The following is a 22,077-nucleotide window of genomic DNA, read 5'->3' on the forward strand; positions in this document are numbered from 1 at the left end:
AGAGTTTGTAATCTCCTCAAAAAACTGCTTAAAACACTTCCAAACACGTGAAATCTTTTTGACAACATAATTTAGTATATTCATAAGAATATACAGAGCTGCACATACAGTGTGTATGATTTAATACTTTTGTATGCTGTTGGGGCACATTGAAAGACGTATATTTTATACCAAATAATCTTTCTTTCATCTGCAAAACAAAACAAAAATCTAGATAACCTGATACCTTCAATAATATCAACAAAACGGTTTCCAAACATAATTTCCCGCCAAAAACGGGCATGATTTACCGCCAAAAAAGGGATATGATTTCCCGCCAAAAAGGAATAAGATTTCCCGCCAAAAAGGAATAAGATTCCCCGCCAAAAATGAATAAGATTTCCCGCCAAAAAGGGAATAAGATTTCCCGCCAAACAGGAATAAGATTTCCCGCCAAAAAGGGATAAGATTTCCCGCCAAAAAGGGAATAAGATTTCCCGCCAAAAAAGGAATAAGATTCCCCGCCAAAAAGGGAATAAGATTTCCCGCCAAAAAGGAATAAGATTTCCCGCCAAAAAGGAATAAGATTTCCCGCCAAAAAAGGAATAAGATTCCCCGCCAAAAAGGGATAAGATTCCCCGCCAAAAAGGGATAAGATTCCCCGCCAAAAAGGGATAAGATTCCCCGCCAAAAAGGGATAAGATTTCCCGCCAAAAAGGGATATGATTCCCCGCCACGTCAATAATAAATATTACATATCGGTTAAGCTCTCTAAATCACCATAATCCTCAAGTGTGTTTAACACAGGGGACAAAATACGCGGGATTACAGTGTTATTCCAATATTTAATGTGTAATACTGTGAACATAACAGCGAATTGAGTTGTTATTATAGCTAACGTGTGTCTGTATGTGTGTGTGTTTGTCTGTGTTTCTATGAGTCTCTGTGTCTTTGTCTGTCTGTAGGGAGCCTAGCAATACGTCGCAATATTTACGGAATAGAAAAATCCATTAAAAATGGATATTAACGGTATTACGAACCGACATTTTTCGTATCTATCTCTCTCCCTCTTCCCTTCCTCCCTGCCTATCGGCTTTCCTACCTTCCTCTCTTTCTCCCTCCCTCTGTTCTCCTTCCCTCCCTCTCTGTTCCCCTCCCTCTCATCCCCTACATATGTTTCCTTAATCATTGCAATTATCGAAATCTGTGACGGTGGAGGACAAAGGTCTGGTACCAGTGGTATTGTACCAGGGGTGGTGGTGGTATACCAGGCCTGGTGGTGTACCAGGGGTGGTGTATGGTGTACCAGGGGTGGTGTATGGTGTACCAGGGGTGGTGTATGGTGTACCAGGGGTGGTGTATGGTGTACCAGGGGTGGTGTATGGTGTACCAGGGGTGGTGGTGGTATACCAGGCCTGGTGGTGTACCAGGGGTGGTGTATGGTGTACCAGGGGTGGTGTATGGTGTACCAGGGGTGGTGTATGGTGTACCAGGGGTGGTGGTGGTATACCAGGCCTGGTGGTGTACCAGGGGTGGTGTATGGTGTACCAGGGGTGGTGTATGGTGTACCAGGGGTGGTGTATGGTGTACCAGGGGTGGTGTATGGTGTACCAGGGGTGGTGTATGGTGTACCAGGGGTGGTGTATGGTGTACCAGGGGTGGTGGTGGTATACCAGGCCTGGTGGTGTACCAGGGGTGGTGTATGGTGTACCAGGGGTGGTGTATGGTGTACCAGGGGTGGTGTATGGTGTACCAGGGGTGGTGGTGGTATACCAGGCCTGGTGGTGTACCAGGGGTGGTGTATGGTGTACCAGGGGTGGTGTATGGTGTACCAGGGGTGGTGTATGGTGTACCAGGGGTGGTGTATGGTGTACCAGGGGTGGTGTATGGTGTACCAGGGGTGGTGTATGGTGTACCAGGGGTGGTGTATGGTGTACCAGGGGTGGTGTATGGTGTACCAGGGGTGGTGTATGGTGTACCAGGGGTGGTGGTGGTATACCAGGCCTGGTGGTGTACCAGGGGTGGTGTATGGTGTACCAGGGGTGGTGTATGGTGTACCAGGGGTGGTGTATGGTGTACCAGGGGTGGTGTATGGTGTACCAGGGGTGGTGTATGGTGTACCAGGGGTGGTGTATGGTGTACCAGGGGTGGTGGTGGTATACCAGGCCTGGTGGTGTACCAGGGGTGGTGTATGGTGTACCAGGGGTGGTGTATGGTGTACCAGGGGTGGTGTATGGTGTACCAGGGGTGGTGGTGGTATACCAGGCCTGGTGGTGTACCAGGGGTGGTGTATGGTGTACCAGGGGTGGTGGTGGTATACCAGGCCTGGTGGTGTACCAGGGGTGGTGTATGGTGTACCAGGGGTGGTGTATGGTGTACCAGGGGTGGTGTATGGTGTACCAGGGGTGGTGGTGGTATACCAGGCCTGGTGGTGTACCAGGGGTGGTGTATGGTGTACCAGGGGTGGTGTATGGTGTACCAGGGGTGGTGTATGGTGTACCAGGGGTGGTGTATGGTGTACCAGGGGTGGTGGTGGTATACCAGGCCTGGTGGTGTACCAGGGGTGGTGTATGGTGTACCAGGGGTGGTGGTGGTATACCAGGCCTGGTGGTGTACCAGGGGTGGTGTATGGTGTACCAGGGGTGGTGTATGGTGTACCAGGGGTGGTGTATGGTGTACCAGGGGTGGTGGTGGTATACCAGGCCTGGTGGTGTACCAGGGGTGGTGTATGGTGTACCAGGGGTGGTGTATGGTGTACCAGGGGTGGTGTATGGTGTACCAGGGGTGGTGTATGGTGTACCAGGGGTGGTGGTGGTATACCAGGCCTGGTGGTGTACCAGGGGTGGTGTATGGTGTACCAGGGGTGGTGGTGGTATACCAGGCCTGGTGGTGTACCAGGGGTGGTGTATGGTGTACCAGGGGTGGTGTATGGTGTACCAGGGGTGGTGTATGGTGTACCAGGGGTGGTGGTGGTATACCAGGCCTGGTGGTGTACCAGGGGTGGTGTATGGTGTACCAGGGGTGGTGTATGGTGTACCAGGGGTGGTGTATGGTGTACCAGGGGTGGTGTATGGTGTACCAGGGGTGGTGGTGGTATACCAGGCCTGGTGGTGTACCAGGGGTGGTGTATGGTGTACCAGGGGTGGTGGTGGTATACCAGGCCTGGTGGTGTACCAGGGGTGGTGTATGGTGTACCAGGGGTGGTGTATGGTGTACCAGGGGTGGTGTATGGTGTACCAGGGGTGGTGGTGGTATACCAGGCCTGGTGGTGTACCAGGGGTGGTGTATGGTGTACCAGGGGTGGTGTATGGTGTACCAGGGGTGGTGTATGGTGTACCAGGGGTGGTGTATGGTGTACCAGGGGTGGTGGTGGTATACCAGGCCTGGTGGTGTACCAGGGGTGGTGTATGGTGTACCAGGGGTGGTGGTGGTATACCAGGCCTGGTGGTGTACCAGGGGTGGTGTATGGTGTACCAGGGGTGGTGTATGGTGTACCAGGGGTGGTGTATGGTGTACCAGGGGTGGTGGTGGTATACCAGGCCTGGTGGTGTACCAGGGGTGGTGTATGGTGTACCAGGGGTGGTGTATGGTGTACCAGGGGTGGTGTATGGTGTACCAGGGGTGGTGTATGGTGTACCAGGGGTGGTGGTGGTATACCAGGCCTGGTGGTGTTCCAGGGGTGGTGTATGGTGTACCAGGGGTGGTGGTGGTATACCAGGCCTGGTGGTGTACCAGGGGTGGTGTATGGTGTACCAGGGGTGGTGTATGGTGTACCAGGGGTGGTGTATGGTGTACCAGGGGTGGTGGTGGTATACCAGGCCTGGTGGTGTACCAGGGGTGGTGTATGGTGTACCAGGGGTGGTGTATGGTGTACCAGGGGTGGTGTATGGTGTACCAGGGGTGGTGGTGGTATACCAGGCCTGGTGGTGTACCAGGGGTGGTGTATGGTGTACCAGGGGTGGTGTATGGTGTACCAGGGGTGGTGTATGGTGTACCAGGGTTTGGTGGTGGTATACCAGGCCTGGTGGTGTACCAGGGGTGGTGTATGGTGTACCAGGGGTGGTGTATGGTGTACCAGGGGTGGTGTATGGTGTACCAGGGGTGGTGGTGGTATACCAGGCCTGGTGGTGTACCAGGGGTGGTGTATGGTGTACCAGGGGTGGTGTATGGTGTACCAGGGGTGGTGTATGGTGTACCAGGGGTGGTGTATGGTGTACCAGGGGTGGTGTATGGTGTACCAGGGGTGGTGGTGGTATACCAGGCCTGGTGGTGTACCAGGGGTGGTGTATGGTGTACCAGGGGTGGTGTATGGTGTACCAGGGGTGGTGTATGGTGTATGGAATCCTCCAAGAGTCCTGTGGCTTCAGTTGAAGCCACAGGACCCCCTTAGAATGGATTCAGTTGAATCCCAGGTTGAATTGCTTCTGAGCATGTCATGGTGCAGTGGTCTAAGGCGTGTGCTTGGAAGTACTCAGCCCATAGGTTCGAGTCCTGTTCATGGCTCCTATTGATTTTATCACTGATACATCAAGTTAATGGGATTTCTTTGTAGTGTTGTTTCCGTTACTTCTACAACCATTACCACCATTACCACCACTATCACCACTACCACCACTATCACCACTACCACCACTATCACCACTACCACCACTACCACCACTACCACCACTATCACCACTACCACCACTATCACCACTACCACCACTATCACCACTACCACCACTACTACAATTCGTCCTGATGGCAAATGTATTATACATCTATACTAGTGATCGAATATACTAAATATTTAATGGAAGAGGAGGTTGTGGAAGCCACCTCCATCTGCACCTGTAATGCCAGACACAACAGGCAATTCGAACGGCAGTAATGCTAGCAAATTGTCCCGGGAATAACGAGGATCACAAGGCGGGACACAATAGCTGGAGCTCACTCTAGCTATCAGCCAAGCACTGTTAGGTCAGTATGGTGTGTTACAAGTACCACTACTCCCTCCCCAATCGCTTCTACTCTTCACAGTAGCCTCCCCTAACTCAGTACACAGTTCCTGCAGTGGTCTGTCGCAAGATGTAACGACTGAGCTAATCACTATAATTATCTCACCATAAACAATGCAACAATCAATTAGGGACTGTTAGAGCCGCGTCAGTAATTGCCCCCCTATTATATAACCCCCCTTAACGCCCCCCACCCCCTCGTAGCAGTCAGTCCAGCGCCATAAACAGCGGCTGCGCCACAATCTGTTGGTCACAGAAAATGATTAAGTCTACGCTAAAATGCTTCCCAGATTCAGCGCCTTTGTTTACATCTGACAGCTGGTGGTGATGACGTCACGGCTAGGTCTCTTACCCCTACCCTAGCACTACTCCCTGCCCATTTCCCCCCCTCCCTTCCCTCCCCAAACCCCATGCTCCCCCTTCCCCACTTCTCACACATCATCTACCTTCCCCTCCCTCATTAAACCCCCTCCCTTCCTTACCCTAGCACGGTAATTTTGATATGAAAGGTAGTGAATGATTTCACGTTCAACTCGTTCTCAGACCAGTGGGTGCTGGGTCAGTACCAGTGGGTGCTGGGTCAGTACCAGTGGGTGCTGGGTCAGTACCAGTGGGTGCTGGGTCAGTACCAGTGGGTGCTGGGTCAGTACCAGTGGGTGCTGGGTCAGTACCAGTGGGTGCTGGGTCAGTACCAGTGGGTGCTGGGTCAGTACCAGTGGGTGCTGGGTCAGTACCAGTGGTGCTGGGTCAGTACCAGTGGGTGCTGGGTCAGTACCAGTGGGTGCTGGGTCAGTACCAGTGGGTGCTGGGTCAGTACCAGTGGTGCTGGGTCAGTACCAGTGGGTGCTGGGTCAGTACCAGTGGGTGCTGGGTCAGTCTTACAGATACCTTGGTGTCCCCATTAACGACCCTGGGTACCATTAACGCCCCTGGGTACCTTTCGTCTCTCAGGAGGAGACTTTGGGAGAGATTAAAGCCCTTGCGGGTCCTTGTTGGTGTCAATCATGGACTTAACGTGAGACTTGCTACAATGTTTTATGTATCATTTATACGCTCTGTGATTGACTACAATGCTCTACATCTCACACTGTATACTGACAAAGAGCTGAAATCTCTTGAAACCTTGCAAAATGAAGCTATGCGTCTCATCCTTGGGGCTCCAAAGTCCACGAGAATAGTTAATATGAGAGCAGAGTTAAAATTACCTACCATAAGTGAGAGAATCTTGTCTATTAGCACAGTTTTCAGCGTGAAGGCATTGAGTAGATCTAGACAACACATGAAGTTTCAAGCTAAACTTTCTAATATGCTACACTCACCTGAGGTCTATAGAAGAAGAACGAAATCTTATTATGTATATTGGTTCTACAAGGTAGCCAACTCCATCAAAATATTAAATATGTACCCAACTTGACTAATGATTAATCAGCCAATTACTTCATGGGATAACTGGGATCTATCAGTTGATTTTGTAAATGCGCCCAAGAAAGATAGTGTGCACTCTACATTATTAAAACAGTTAACACTGAAAAGCATCACTGAAAGTACTCAGAGTATGGGTAACGATGTTTATCAGTGCTATACCGACGGCTCTGTAGAAGAAGGTGGACGATGTACCGGATGTGCATGTAACATATTTGAACAATCTTCTCTCGTACATACAGCAATGAAGCGCGTCAAAGACTGGGCAAGTACAACTCAAACCGAACTTGCAGGCATATACCTTGCCACTGAATTTTTTAAAGACAAAGGCAGTGGACTTATATACTGTGACTCGCAGAGTGCACTCCTGGCACTGAACGCACATAGTAGTGACACCCAGAAAATAGTCAGTGATATTCGAATGAATGTTTTAGCTGCTAAAGAAAACAGATTTGAGATTAAATTCCTATGGATACCATCACATGTTGGCATCTCAAGGCGTGACACTGTTGATATGCTTGCTAAGTCAGCCTGCAGAAAACCAGTGGTAGAAATTGATATGGGTGTTTCATTAGCAGTGACAAAGAGAATACTTAAACACATATCTAATGAAAATCTCACCGACCTAACAAATTCACAAAGACCTGAAAGTTGTAGCATTAAATATTATGATAGATATCGTGAGGAGACATTCACATATGGGACTAATAGAACAAGAACCCGGCAATGTGATGTTATAGTGGCCAGAATACGCCTGGGATATAGACGTATCTGGCAGCTTTCTCAAAACCCAAATGTCGAGTACACAATGTGTCAACTTTGTGAAAGTGTCCAGTACACAATGTGTCAACTTTGTGAAAGAGAAAACATGCACTCTCTTGAACATTATATTGTAGAATGTCCCATATTGACTGACTTTCGCCCTCCTGGGCTAAGGTATGCTGAACTCTGTAGTTACTATATGAGTACTGGAACACTTGATGATATATTGGACTTGTATCCAAGATTGACCATGTAATGTATAAATTATACAATGTATGTATATGATGTAACTATATAACCTGAGCTTGTAAAAGCATCTTAATCACCTTCAGTGATTAAGTGCTTAATTGCACACTAGTTTCTCTGTCAGCTATCTCACCCTGTCAGAGTAAAAAAAGACAAATGTATGTGAATGCATGTGTGTATATATGTATGTATATATATGTATATGTACGTATATGTGTGTGTGTGTATGTATATGTATGTGTATAAAGTATATATGGAAGCTGATCAGAATTACATTTCACCTTTGTAAATGCACATTAATGACACTATGTAAAAGACACATCAAACACTTTATGTAGGGCATACGTAAATCTGTGTATCTATGTATTTACGTATGTACGTTAGCTTATCATTTTAAAAGCACCGAATCACCTTCTGTGGTTGATTGTTCGATAAACCCTTGAACTATATGTTTAACCCATCTCTAACCCTGTCCATGGAGGACAGAAGAAAATGTATATATGCTGGTTAGCATTGTAAATGTCTGGCCACGTCTGTGGTAGAAAATAATAATAATAAAAAAACGAGTCCATTCCATCCAGCGGTCGACCCCAAAAGGCTCATTCATCAATTTTAACATGATGTTCATTCGAAATAGTAATTTTCTCAAATATAAATTAATATTATAATATATTAGCATATTGTGCATATATAGACATAGGTTAGGTTAGGTGTTTAGGTTCTGTTGGCGATTATTTGTATTTGTAGTACGTGGGTGAAGCATTTACAGCGTTGTGGTTCGAACACAAGTCGTCAGTGAAGCACTTGTTCCGGAAGTGTTCGAACGTCATCAGTTGTGAGTCGTGTGTAAACCGTTTTTCATTCATAAACAGCTGGGGAGGGGTTTGGTGGGTGGATGGAATGGACTTTGGATCCTTGTTTAAAGGCCGGGCTGTCACATGAGCTTCAACAATCTGTGTATCAGTAATCACCTTGTTAGAGTGATCATTGCGAGCAATATATCATAATAGAACGTTATCTTGGTGGTAGTTATCATAACTACCCCCAATTAGGGGGGGGAGAGGTTAGCAGATTGACCTCGTAACTAAATTCATTGAAATTCATTGAGTAAGGTTTCCACAGTGATCTAGATCAACCAGTCTGTGGTAAGATGTAGATTTATAATCGGGTGCTAAGCCTTCCAGTTTAGGATCCTATGATTTGCTAGTTAGCGAAAGCTGCTATATTTAGCGAGGCGCTCCTGCTAAACTACCAGTGCTAGGTTAACGAGCTGCTATAGTTAGCGCTCAGCCGGTCTCACTATAATATACGACCTGGATGGATACGAGGACAAGGAGTGAGAGATCACATGTAAGAGAGTTGGATCCCATGTAAGAGAGTTGGATCCCATGTAAGAGAGAGTTGGATCACATGTAAGAGAGAGTTGGATCCCATGTAAGAGAGAGTTGGATCCCATATAAGAGAGAGTTGGATCCCATGTAAGAGAGTTGGATCCCATGTAAGAGAGAGTTGGATCACGTGTAAGAGAGAGTTGGATCACGTGTAAGAGAGAGTTGGATCCCATGTAAGAGAGAGTTGGATCCCATGTAAGAGAGAGAGTTGGATCCCATGTAAGAGAGAGTTAGATCCCATGTAGGAGAGAGTTGGATCCCATATAAGAGAGAGTTGGATCCCATATAAGAGAGAGGTGGACCACATATCGGATAGTTAACTCCCCCCAACGCACTGAAGGAAATCAAACATCACATTGCTGTTCAAATTTAAACTCATCATCCTCCTATATACATATATTTTCCCTAATCCCTTGCCCCAACATAGGTGCCTAGGAGGCTGGGAGCTAGGCTACTTAGCATGTTTGCAAACCTACATATAATCCTAGCAATTTGTGTGACATATATATGGCGACTCTCCCTATTTGCAAACGTTCATCGCCGTTCAAAAATTCAAATTTCCGCTACTGGTCACGGCGTCTATCGAAAGTGCCACATTTAGCTTTCGATCCTCTTAAGTAATTGCCAGTGGGTGGCAATTTGCTTATAACCACAGTACGCGGTTACTGGAAGCATGTATAGAATTGATGATAAGTGAACGCGCGGCCGCAAACAACTGACTGACGGCCCATTCATGCAAAACAAGTGAAAGTCTTCAGCACTGACCGCTGACACGTGAGGGTCACGTGACTCCGGAGAAATGACGTCATCAAATGGTTGTCGCTATGAATTATTAATAATATCAAGAATAAGAACCTCGCATCAGTTGCTTTAAAAAAACATAAGCTAACAAGTTTAAAGTAAGAGTTATATACGATATAGTATATAATAATATAAATAAACAAATTATCTTGGCACATTTCAATAAAATAGATGTAGGAAAATACACATCTGGCAACACTGTGCGTCCAGTTGCTCACTGGAAGATTTCGCGCCAAATTGAGACGGAAGTTGGTTAGTAATGCTGGGAATAATTTGCCGCCAATATTGATCGCCGTGTTGTTATGACCCGACGCCCGCGGGCTGCGTGGGAAAAAAAAAACGAAGCTGTTTGTCAGTCTAGCCACTTGGGGTGGACGGTAGAGCGACGGTCTCGCTTCATGCAGGTCGGCGTTCAATCCCCCGACCGTCCACAAGTGGTTGCGCACCATTCCTTTCCCGCCGTCCCATCCCAAATGCTTATCCTAGATTGATTGATGAAGATTAAGCCACCCAAGAGGTGGCACGGGCATGAATAGCCCGTAAGTGGTGGCCCTTTCGAGCCATTACCAGTATCAAAAGATGATACTGGAGATCTGTGGAGGCGCAACTGCACCCTGCGTGACGGGAGATGTCTCCCGGACCAAGTGGTGACCAAATGGTGTGCTTATCCTAACCCCTTCCCAGTGCTATATAGTCGTAATGGCTTGGCGCTTTCCCCTGGTAGTACCATTCCCGTTTCTTTACGAATGGCGGATTCATTTCTATATCTTCCCGCCATTTCTGTGTTTACACTCTGGTGTAATTGTTCCATTATATTTCAAAATGGCGCCCAAGGCAAAACAAAAAGTCGAATTTATATTGCCATTTGACTTATAACTTTTCTTCCATAAGAAGAGGTAATTTGTATGGTGATTTGTTAACAGGCCTTAATAACCTTCCAGAGGTTGATAGACCTTAATAACCCTCCAGAGGTTGATAGGTCTTAATAACCCTCCAGAGGTTGATAGGTCTTAATAACCCTCCAGAGGTTGATAGGTCTTAATAACCCTCCAGAGGTTGATAGGTCTTAATAACCCTCCAGAGGTTGATAGGTCTTAATAACCCTCCAGAGGTTGATAGACCTTAATAACCCTCCAGAGGTTGATAGGTCTTAATAACCCTCCAGAGGTTGATAGGTCTTAATAACCCTCCAGAGGTTGATAGGTCTTAATAACCCTCCAGAGGTTGATAGGCCTTAATAACCCTCCAGAGGTTGATAGGCCTTAATAACCCTCCAGAGGTTGATAGTCCTTAATAACCCTCCAGAGGCTGATAGGCCTTAATAACCCTCCAGAGGTTGATAGGCCTTAATAACCCTCCAGAGGTTGATAGGCCTTAATAACCCTCCAGAGGTTGATAGGCCTTAATAACCCTCCAGAGGTTGATAGGCCTTAATAACCCTCCAGAGGTTGATAGGCCTTAATAACCCTCCAGAGGTTGATAGGCCTTAATAACCCTCCAGAGGTTGATAGGCCTTAATAACCCTCCAGAGGTTGATAGGCCTTAATAACCCTCCAGAGGTTGATAGGCCTTAATAACCCTCCAGAGGTTGATAGGCCTTAATAACCCTCCAGAGGTTGATAGGCCTTAATAACCCTCCAGAGGTTGATAGGCCTTAATAACCCTCCAGAGGTTGATAGGCCTTAATAACCCTCCAGAGGTTGATAGGCCTTAATAACCCTCCAGAGGTTGATAGGCCTTAATAACCCTCCAGAGGTTGATAGGCCTTAATAACCCTCCAGAGGTTGATAGGCCTTAATAACCCTCCAGAGGTTGATAGGCCTTAATAACCCTCCAGAGGTTGATAGGCCTTAATAACCCTCCAGAGGTTGATAGGCCTTAATAACCCTCCAGAGGTTGATAGGCTACAAGCCCAACACCAAACAAGTGAAAAAGGAAATAGCCTCGTTAATTTTCAATACGTACAAACGTTACAGAAATAATACCTTATATATATTTTTTAAGAGCTTCTGGAAGTTTCTTTCCTTTCCCCCCCCCATCAAGGAGTCCATATCTTGTCAAACATAAGCCTAAACTGGAGAAGGTTAGGTTAGGTTAGGTTAGGTTAGGTTAGGTTAGGTTAGGTTAGGTTAGGTTAGGTTAGGTTAGCCACCAGACTAGTACCCGAGCTGAGAGGTATGAGCTACGAGGAGAGACTACGGGAACTAAACCTCACGTCGCTGGAAGACAGAAGAGTTAGGGGGGGACATGATCACCACATACAAAATTCTCATAGGAATTGACTGGGTAGATAGAGACTTTATTTAACACAAGGGGCACACGCACTAGGGGACACAGGTGGAAATTGAGAGCCCAAATGAGCCATAGAGATATTAGAAAGAACTTTTTCAGTGTCAGAGTTGTTAACAAATGGAATGCATTAGGCAGTGATGTGGTGGAGGCTGACTCCATACACAGTTTCAAGTGTAGATATGATAGAGCCCAATAGGCTCAGGAACCTGTACACCTGTTGATTGACAGTTGAGAGGCGGGACCAAAGAGCCAGAGCTCAACCCCCACAAGCACAAGTAGGTGAGTACACTTATATCAGAGAACACAAAAAGGTCTGGAAGAAAAGAGGGTGAAGCGAAGTCCAGAGAGCCCTCTGTTGGAGAGAGAGAGAGAGAGAGAGAGAGAGAGAGAGAGAGAGAGAGAGAGAGAGAGAGGAAGAGAGAGAGAGAGAGAGAGAGAGAGAGAGAGTTGAAATCGAACACCGAGTAACTCTCTCTCTCTCTCTCTCTCTCTCTCTCTCTCTCTCTCTCTCTCTCTCTCTCTCTCTCTCTCTCTCTCTCTCTCTCTCTCTCTCTCTCTCTTTTTCTCACCTCTTTCTCCTTTCACCCCCTCGCCCCCATTTCCCCCCACCTTCCCCCCCCCCAACACAATCAGTTTTTTTTTTTTTACACACTCAGTGAAGGTGGTGTCAAGGTCACCGTCTAACGACCCATAATTGGCAGTTAAGTACAAACCAGCTGCTGGTCAGCTCTGTTGCTTTATTGAACCTTTCACACTTACACCAAGAAATTTTTAATATATATATATATATATATGAATGCGAAAGTATATTGTCTGGAAAGCATTTAAACACCGTCGGATTTATATTAAATTTATATATAGCAGGATGGTCGGAAGGGTCTTAGAAGAGTAGATCGTAAGATAAGGTTTCATCACAGATCGTAAGACCTGAGAGGCCGTATTAATGTACGATATTACGATACTGAAGGTCAGGGTGGACCCCGCGGGCACCGGACCTTATCCGGATCAACAAAAGCCCTGTTTTAACGGGATACCCCTTAAAGGAACCACGAGATAATGGATAGGAGTGAATTTTTTTACTACATTATCTTCACTAGGACATATTGCAGGCTTCCTGTCCCCCGTCGAGGCTAGTGAAGAGGTGAAACGGATAGGCGCTATCCGGAAGCGAAGGCGTTTTCCAGCAGAGCGCAGACGGCCTTCTGCAGTGTACCGGATACCAGGGCGTGGAGCTCCCCTACCAGTGTGTTCGCCAGTAGGTTGTACAAGGGCGTGTCCAAAGGTCCCGCTCCCTTCTCCTTGAAGTGTACGGGTCTGTAGGGCGGCATGAGGAGCGGTTATCACGGTATAAGGGTGAGTTATCATGTTATCATGTATACACACACACTCATCTTTCACATCCACACCTCTATAATCACCTTTGTTCTCAACCTATTTCCCATTTACCTACTTTGATGCCCCAAATACCCCCCTCCCCTCCCCATCTCCACCCCACGTTCTCATACTGCCCACAACCTCCATACCCCTCACTTACATCTCCACTCTCTCTCTCTCTCTCCCTCACACGCTTTCCTGCTAACCCCTATCCCCCAATCCCTATCCATCCACGTGCACCCACTACCCGTCCACCTCCACTACCTACCCCAACTCGGAGATGTTACAGTAGGCGAAGGTCAGCTCTGACTGGTGGAGGAAGACATCAGTCTCGAAGCTCAAGTGGACGAAAGCCATCTTGAGGACGTACTCCAACTCCTTCCCGAAGAGCGCCAACCACAGACGGAATGAATATTCCACCTGAAGTGGGAATTAAAATGGGTTAGGCTTCCTTAGCTTCCACCTCCTGGCTTGAAGCCCGTAGTTTGGACGTCCTGGCTTCCTCAGACGTGGCTTCCCCGCCGTGCTGTGGGGCGGCGTTGAGCAAGGGCGCTGTAGTAGGGAGCTGCGATAAGTGCCAACAATTCACAACACATTAGGACCGTGCGTCAATAAATTCAAGCGTAATTGACGCCGGTGTTATGTATTTGACGCCCAATTGTCGCCTGATCGCGCGTCAGGGCGTATTCACTTCGATAAAACGAACGCGGATCGGATTATCGGACGACTGGATCGTAAACAAAGATCGAAATCTACATGAACGCCGCGTTCGTGTAAGGAGATGTTGAATCCGGATGTGAATCCAAACTCACAGCGGCTTGTATGTGTATGTTGATGGGTGAGTATAGCGGGTCCGTTCGGCTTGATGAGGTTTCCGTGAGTTGTACTCATCTGTGTGCGGTGAGTTACGACCCATCAAGCTTCCGGTCTATGCGACAATATATAGAAATTGGCAAAAATTTATTCATTACGTGAATAAAAATGTAGCAATCACCTCGCTATTGCGAACACCGCCACGATTCAGGGGATCCGTTCAAGCCCTTCTTAGGGTTAGATAAACATTAGATATTTTAGGATAGAGTTTCAGACGCCAGCGGTCAGATCAGAGCCTGAAAATGACTCCTTCAGAGAAGTCAAGTCACCGTCTGAACGCGCCCATAGGCGCCAAATGACCGCGCTCACGACGGACCGTTCAGAGCGATCAAAGAAAATGAGGGTTTGACACGATTTTGATTTAGACATTTATTGACGCTATTGTTAACTCTAACTGGCCATTTTACCCACAGCCAAACCACCCGGCATCACTTATGGAAGCCAGGAATCATATACACCCTCGTTCAACTGCTAATATCGCCTTTATTGCAGAGTTTCCAAATGTGAAAAGAAAATGCAGTAATAGATTGCTTTAGTAATAGATGTAGTCACGTAAGCACGTTCAAACCGCTCAATAATGACAGTTATAATTGCGTAACGATTTGGTTTTTATAATATTTGGAATTATTTTTGATTATTATTTTTTGGGGTTTTGTAACATTTGCAAATTTCTCGCTCAAAGGTAATGGTCAATTAGGCCTACCTGTAGGTCAATTAGGCCTACCTGTAGGTCAATTAGGCCTACCTGTAGGTCAATTAGGCCTACCTGTAGGTCAATGAGACCCTACCTGTAGGTCAATTAGGCCTACCTGTAGGTCAATGAGCCCTACCTGTAGGTCAATTAGGGTTGCCTGTAGGTCAATGAGCCCTACCTGTAGGTCAATTAGGCCTGCCTGTAGGTCAATGAGACCCTACCTGTAGGTCAATGAGACCCTACCTGTAGGTCAATGAGACCCTACCTGTAGGTCAATGAGACCCTACCTGTAGGTCAATGAGACCTACATGTAGGTCAATGAGACCTACCTTGAAGATTGTACCTGCTCAGATTGTATTCTGGGATCCATATTTCACCATCAAGGTAGTCCTTTGTGTGAGTTTCCGTTAGGGCTGCAAACATTGACCTACCTGTAGGTCAATGAGACCCTACCTGTAGGTCAATGAGACCCTACCTGTAGGTCAATGAGACCTACCTGTAGGTCAATGAGCCCCTACCTGTAGGTCAATGAGCCCTACCTGTAGGTCAATGAGACCCTACCTGTAGGTCAATGAGACCCTACCTGTAGGTCAATGAGACCCTACCTGTAGGTCAATGAGACCTACCTGTAGGTCAATGAGACCTACCTGTAGGTCAATGAGACCCTACCTGTAGGTCAATGAGACCCTACCTGTAGGTCAATGAGACCTACCTGTAGGTCAATGAGACCCTACCTGTAGGTCAATGAGACCCTACCTGTAGGTCAATGAGACCTACCTGTAGGTCAATGAGCCCCTACCTGTAGGTCAATGAGACCTACCTGTAGGTCAATGAGCCCTACCTGTAGGTCAATGAGACCTACCTGTAGGTCAATGAGACCTACCTGTAGGTCAATGAGACCCTACCTGTAGGTCAATGAGACCCTACCTGTAGGTCAATGAGACCTACCTGTAGGTCAATGAGACCCTACCTGTAGGTCAATGAGACCCTACCTGTAGGTCAATGAGACCCTACCTGTAGGTCAATGAGACCCTACCTGTAGGTCAATGAGACCCTACCTGTAGGTCAATGAGACCTACCTGTAGGTCAATGAGACCGACTTCGCCTCTCCAAACGGCTTCGTCCTCGTCCCCAACATACAGGAGCGTCATGTTCCCTGCTCGGTGGATAGTTGACAGACCTCCCAGTCGACCCCCGTCCACCTCTATCTGTCCTTCCAACGTTGTGTTGAAGAGCTGCAGAGATAAGGTGACATGAGAGACAATCAGAGACAGAGAGACAGACAGACAGAGACCGACAGAGAGAGAGAGACAGAGAGAGAGAGACAGAGAGAGAGAGAGAGACAGAGAGAGACAGAGACAGAATGCCTTCCCGGAAATCCGATTAGCCACCAACATCATAATTGACTGATCGTGTTGTCAAGTGGCTTGACAAGTGTCAGTGGCTTGACAGGTAGGTCTCTGTCGGTCTCTGTCTTGTCAGTGGCTTGACAAGTGTCAAGCGGCTTGACAAGTGTCAGTGGCTTGACAAGTGTCATGTCACGAGTCTCTCGTTATCAAGATACTTGCTGTCAAATTCCAATATCAGGAATTGGTAATATCTGCTTTACATGTGGACTAAGAGACCAGCAGACTCGTGGACTAGCAGACTCCCACAAGTTAACTCCCGGGTACCTATTTACTACTAGGTGAACAGGGACCATTAGGTGATAGGAAACGCGTCCAACCATGTCTATCCAGCCGGGGATTCGAGCCCGGAATTCCCGATTTGAGAGTCGAGAGCGAACCCCACTTTTTAACTGGGACCCCGGGACCCGAAGACGTCCCTTACACATATAGGTAAACTCTATGTGTTTGACAAAACTGTTGTGTTAGTAACTTTGCAAAGATATAACAATTATTTGGCTAAATTTGTATTAACACAATCCAATTTAACAACTTTATATTGAACGAAAAAAGTAATACAAACTAGCTGCGGTACGATGACCAGACCACACACTAGAAGGTGAAGGGACGACGACGTTTTGGTCCGTCCTGGACCATTCCCAAGTCGACCCCGGGCACAATCGACTTGAGAATGGTCCAGGACGGACCGAAACGTCGTCGTCCCTTCACCTTCTAGTGTGTGATCTGGTCATCATACTTCAGCCACGTTATTGTGACTCCTCGCTAGCTGCGGTACCTGGCGGTGCCCGGGTCGACCCCCAAGAGATGAACTTACGGAAACAGTGAAGTTACCGCTGTCGCCTGGCAGGCCCAGAGGATCTTCGCCGTTTTCTATGATTTGGCGACGCATATTAGCGAAAACGTAATCAAAATATTCGTTAACTGAGTCATCCTTGAAGTTCTTTCTCCTGTGGAGAATTATGTATATATATATTACTTAAATATATGTAAAGCGTCAAGAAAACATATTAAAAAGCAGAAAAAAGACCCATGAAACCCCCCTCCTACCCGCCAAAGCCTTGAATGCAAAGACATGTCTCAAATTCAAAATCTAATTCGTGGTAAAAAATCCACAGGAACATTAGGAGGAATACAGCGACCTTTGACAAGTCTCTGTATTCCTGTCCCCTGTCCTGGCCACTAGAGGGATAATTAACCCGCGGGTAAATTTGTGTCAATTTACATCAGTTTTGGGGTTTTGAAAAAACTCGTTCGTTTAAATGTCATGAAATATTTCATGAGCAAATATATATAAAATCATTTAATAATTAATAATTGAATAATAATAAACATATAATATAAAAAGGGTAGGAGAGAGAGAGAGAGAGAGAGAGAGAGAGAGAGAGAGAGAGAGAGAGAGAGAGAGAGAGAGAGAGAGAGAGAGAGAGAGAGAGAGAGAGAGAGAGAGAGAGAGAGAGAGAGAGAGAGAGAGAGAGAGAGAGAGAGAGAGAGAGAGAGAGAGAGAGAGAGAGAGAGAGAGAGAGAGAGAGAGAGAGAGAGAGAGAGAGAGAGGGACAGAGAGAGAGGGACAGAGAGAGAGAGAGAGGGACAGAGAGACTGAAAGAGAGAGAGGGACAGAGAGACTGAAAGAGACAGAGAAAGGGACAGAGAGACTGAAAGAGACAGAGAAAGGGACAGAGAGACTGAAAGACAGAGAAAGGGACAGAGAGACTGAAAGAGACAGAGAAAGGGACAGAGAGACTGAAAGAGACAGAGAAAGGGACAGAGAGACTGAAAGAGACAGAGAAAGGGACAGAGAGACTGAAAGAGACAGAGAAAGGGACAGAGAGACTGAAAGAGACAGAGAAAGGGACAGAGAGACTGAAAGAGACAGAGAGAGAAAGAGAGAGTGAAAGAGAGAAAAAAAAAGAAAGACAGGCACACAGACAGACAGACACAAACAAGTCAACACAACCCCCACCCTCCATGAAGGATGGTGTTAATCTCGTGCTTGAGGGCCTCTTCCATCAGCGGCATGTACTCGTCCTCCAAGGCCCTCAGAATATCGGGCGCCAGCGAACTCAACACCCCATTGACGAAGTCCGCCATGTTCCCGCCCCCCATAACGTTCTCGAAGTCCACCTGACGAACCAACAAGACACAAACCCATAAGATTTCTTTTAAATAATTGACGATTTTCTATGCTACAATCTGTATTTACTGTTACCTTTGTAACAGAGAGCTATGTACCGTGTGTATATATGTGGAGTTGAGATATATTAAAAGCAACAGAGAGTCTTATGCGATAATTTTAGCAAAATATGTTCAGTAATTGGCAGCTGTTTTGTTGTTAATTAAATTATATTTCTCGATGAATGGTGTAGATGATGAGTCCACACGGGAGACATCTCCCGTCACGCAGGGTGCAGTCGCACCTCCACAGATCTCCAGTATCATCTATTGATACTGGAAATGGCTCAAAAGGGCCACCACTTATGGGCTATTCATGCCCATGCCACCTTTTGGGTGGCTTAATCTTCATCATCATCATCAGATGATGAGTCGAGGGACTCAGGTCAGCACTACTCACCTCAGTGGTGTTAAAGTCTGCGTAGATGGTGAGTTCTGAGACGCCCAATTCATCGTATTCATCAACGCCCAGCGCCACTTCGATGCTCAAGTTCGAGTCGAAAGCGTCCAGCCTGTAGGCGAGAAGTCTGTATCTGAAGTACTACCTGGCACTGCCCAAACGCTTCCTGGTCCCTTACACACACTACATACCACCTTCCCTACGTATGGGGCCTGACGGCTGAGTGGACAGCGCTCGGGATTCGTAGTCCTAAGGCTCCGGGTTCGATCCCAAGTGGAAACGGAAACAAACAGGAAGAGTTTCTTTCACCCAGATGCCCATGATCACCTAGCAGTAAATAGGTACCTGGGAGTTAGACAACTGCTACGGGCTGCTTCCTGGGGGGTGTGTAACAAAAAGGAGGCCTGGTCGAGGACCGGGCCGCGGGGACGCTAAGCCCCGAAATCTAAACCATGTCTAAACCACGAGCTCCAAGTGGGATTTATTTTTTGTTAGCTATAAATTGCAACATGATCTGGTTTCTTGTTCTTTATTTAGGACTATTGTCCTATATGGGTTACTCTGTGGGGCTACAGGCTATGAAGGGGCTGTTCTGATAGGTCACAGAGTGTAGGTTATGTACTCTGTGAGGACAACAGAGCCCCAATGGGGCTCTACACTAAACGAGGCTCTCTGCGGGGGCTAAAGGCTATCAGTTCGCTACACTGTCGGTTTAGGCTACAGGCTGTAGGATACAGGCTGTAGGCTACAGGCTGTAGGCTACAGGCTGTAGGCTACAGGCTGTAGGCTACAGGCTATAGGCTACAGGCTGTAGGCTACAGGCTGTAGGCTACAGGCTGTAGGCTACAGGCTATAGGCTACAGGCTGTAGGCTACAGGCTGTAGGTTCAGGCTGTAGGCTACAGACTCTGGCGAGATTCTACAGGGGTCTCGGTGTATAGGTGGGGCTACGCTCTGTCTCTACACTCAATTGATCAGATACTCTGTGGTATTATATTCTGTGAGTAAGGCATATGATGTTTAACTACAAGTTGTGCGCCTTCTGATTCTCTACTGTCTCTTCCATCTCTATCCCCTTTTCCCCTTTCCTTTTCCCCTCTTCTACCTCCCATCTTTCTTCTGCATTCCTGTCCTTTCAACAGTTCCATTTTCTCTCTTCTTCCATTATTAGGAAGAGGATTCACATCCATTATTTTCCCCCCATTATCTTTTGCTCTCTTATCTTCGTATCAGATATTCTACCTTTCTCTCCCTCTTCTATTTCCTTCTGTGCATCTCTCCCTCTCTCACCTGAATGGTCCGTCGCCGAAGATAGGGAAGATCCCAATAGCTCCGAAGATATCGTAAGCGCCATCGATGTCGAGGAGCTGGAGGCCGAGAACGATGTCAACCTTGAGGAAGAGCAGGTTACTGTCGACCAGATCGATGCTGAAGTTGGACAGGTTTTTGATCGAAACCTCAGTCAGGTTCCCGTAGAAGCTGCCCGGACGAAACAGAGTAAGAAGAGGATGGGACACACGTCACTGCTGATTAGTTTATGAGTTCACTGTGCACAAAGAATTATATGAGTCTGCTTACTTAGTCTCCCCTGAGGTGATGTTTAGGGGCAGGCTAGCCAGGAGGAAGGGGTCGAGGGGCGGTATCCCTAGGTCCGGCCATCCGATGCTCATCTGTTCTCTGAAGTTTTCCAGCGCCTCGACGATCTGGTCGTCGATCACGTTCCCGGGCGAAGGGAGGGAGTCGACAGCGCTCGAATCCCACGGTAAGAAGATCAAGTCATCCTGTATCGATGCTTGAACTCCTGGAGGGACAAGCGCCTCATGAAAACATTGAGTTCCCAACGCGTAAGTCAAACACTGTATTACTAAGTCAGTATTTGACTAAAAGTCCGGTCGACCAGATTCGAAACGATGACCCGAAACGTGCTTCGTTCTTTCTCCATTCTACACTGCCTATATTTTCCTTAGTTAGGCCTATGTATAAGCCCCCAATACATAACTACATTAAATTGAAATTGAGAAAAAGCATTTATCATACTGAATGGAAGATTTATCCTTCCATTTCTACGAAGATTCATCCTAGGAGACTCGAACCGCTCCCCCCCCCCACGGGCGTGAAGCAGAAACTCTACCACTGAGCTATTCACGAAGCCACAATATGAAAGATTTCAGAGGCAGCAAACTGCTGCCCAACTGAAATCTTGTATTCCCCGGCTCCTATACCCACGCCCATCCCGTGGGCGGAAGTGGAAAGACTTACAGGGGTAAACAATGAGTTCAGGAACTAAACCCAATGATTCATTTAGCTAAACAAGGTACAGTCTTCATCAACCTGTTAGGTTAATGTATATACCGACAATGGGTTCAAGAGCCGGAGCTCAACAGACTGTAAGCCACACCTCACTGTTGTGGACAGTTAGGTGACAGTCAGCAGCAGGAGTTGACAGTTAATATTGGCCTAATTAGAAAAATTGACAGTTAATATTGGCCTAATTAGAAAAATTGACAGTTAATATTGGCCTAATTAGAAAAATTGACAGTTAATATTGGCCTAATTAGAAAAATTGACAGTTAATATTGGCCTAATTAGAAAAATTGACAGTTAATATTGGCCTAATTAGAAAAATTGACAGTTAATATTGGCCTAATTAGAAAAATTGACAGTTAATATTGGCCTAATTAGAAAAGGAATTAATTCTTATTGATCCCCACTAGTACAGAGCTAGGAAATAACTCCATCTTAACAATGGTAATCAGCTAATTTGATTTATTCATTATTAACTCATAATTCCCATTTTCTTTTCAGGGATATTCCTGCGCGGGCCCCTAGGCCTATATAATTCCCATTAACGGGGTTAGGAACTAGCCTCTAGCTTAGAGATGTCCCCCCTCCCCCTAGAATACAACCCCACAACAGTTGGCTAACTCCCTGGTACCTATTTACTGCTAGGTGAACAGGTGCATGAGGTGACAGGAACACCTTGCAAGAACAATTACCCCAGAACTAAGTCGTCTTTCGGAACGGTTAAGGGTCTCAGGGTTGACAATACTGCGAACCTAACATGTTCTCAACCTGTCTTCTCATCCCGCTTTCCCATTCTCATCCTGTCTACCTGTCCCCAAGTATGGGAAACAAAATTAGGGCATATCTCACCACAACCAGAGGACGCCAATGCTGACAAAAGCCACACCACCAAGCGTGCAGCCATTGTCGCTGATTTGAACACACTGGACCTCTCGTCTAATGCATTCCCCCCTCTCCATAACCCCCCT

The 22,077-nt window shown here is 46.8% G+C and overlaps 1 protein-coding gene across 1 annotated transcript; it reads right to left on the reverse strand.

The window, feature by feature from the left end:
• Positions 1–12,726: 12,726 nt before the first annotated feature.
• On the reverse strand, positions 12,727–22,077 carry LOC138359267 (uncharacterized). Its single transcript, XM_069318357.1, has 9 exons — positions 21,959–22,077; positions 20,384–20,606; positions 20,096–20,284; positions 18,807–18,918; positions 18,198–18,358; positions 17,052–17,184; positions 15,911–16,066; positions 13,533–13,684; positions 12,727–13,204 (listed from the first exon to the last, which is right to left on the reverse strand). Exons 1-9 carry the CDS (start codon positions 22,011–22,013, stop codon positions 13,048–13,050), a joined length of 1,338 nt encoding a protein of 445 aa, XP_069174458.1. The 5' UTR covers positions 22,014–22,077; the 3' UTR covers positions 12,727–13,047.

Source organism: Procambarus clarkii, chromosome 90 (genome assembly GCF_040958095.1).
Source record: "Procambarus clarkii isolate CNS0578487 chromosome 90, FALCON_Pclarkii_2.0, whole genome shotgun sequence".
NCBI lineage: Eukaryota > Metazoa > Arthropoda > Malacostraca > Decapoda > Cambaridae > Procambarus > Procambarus clarkii.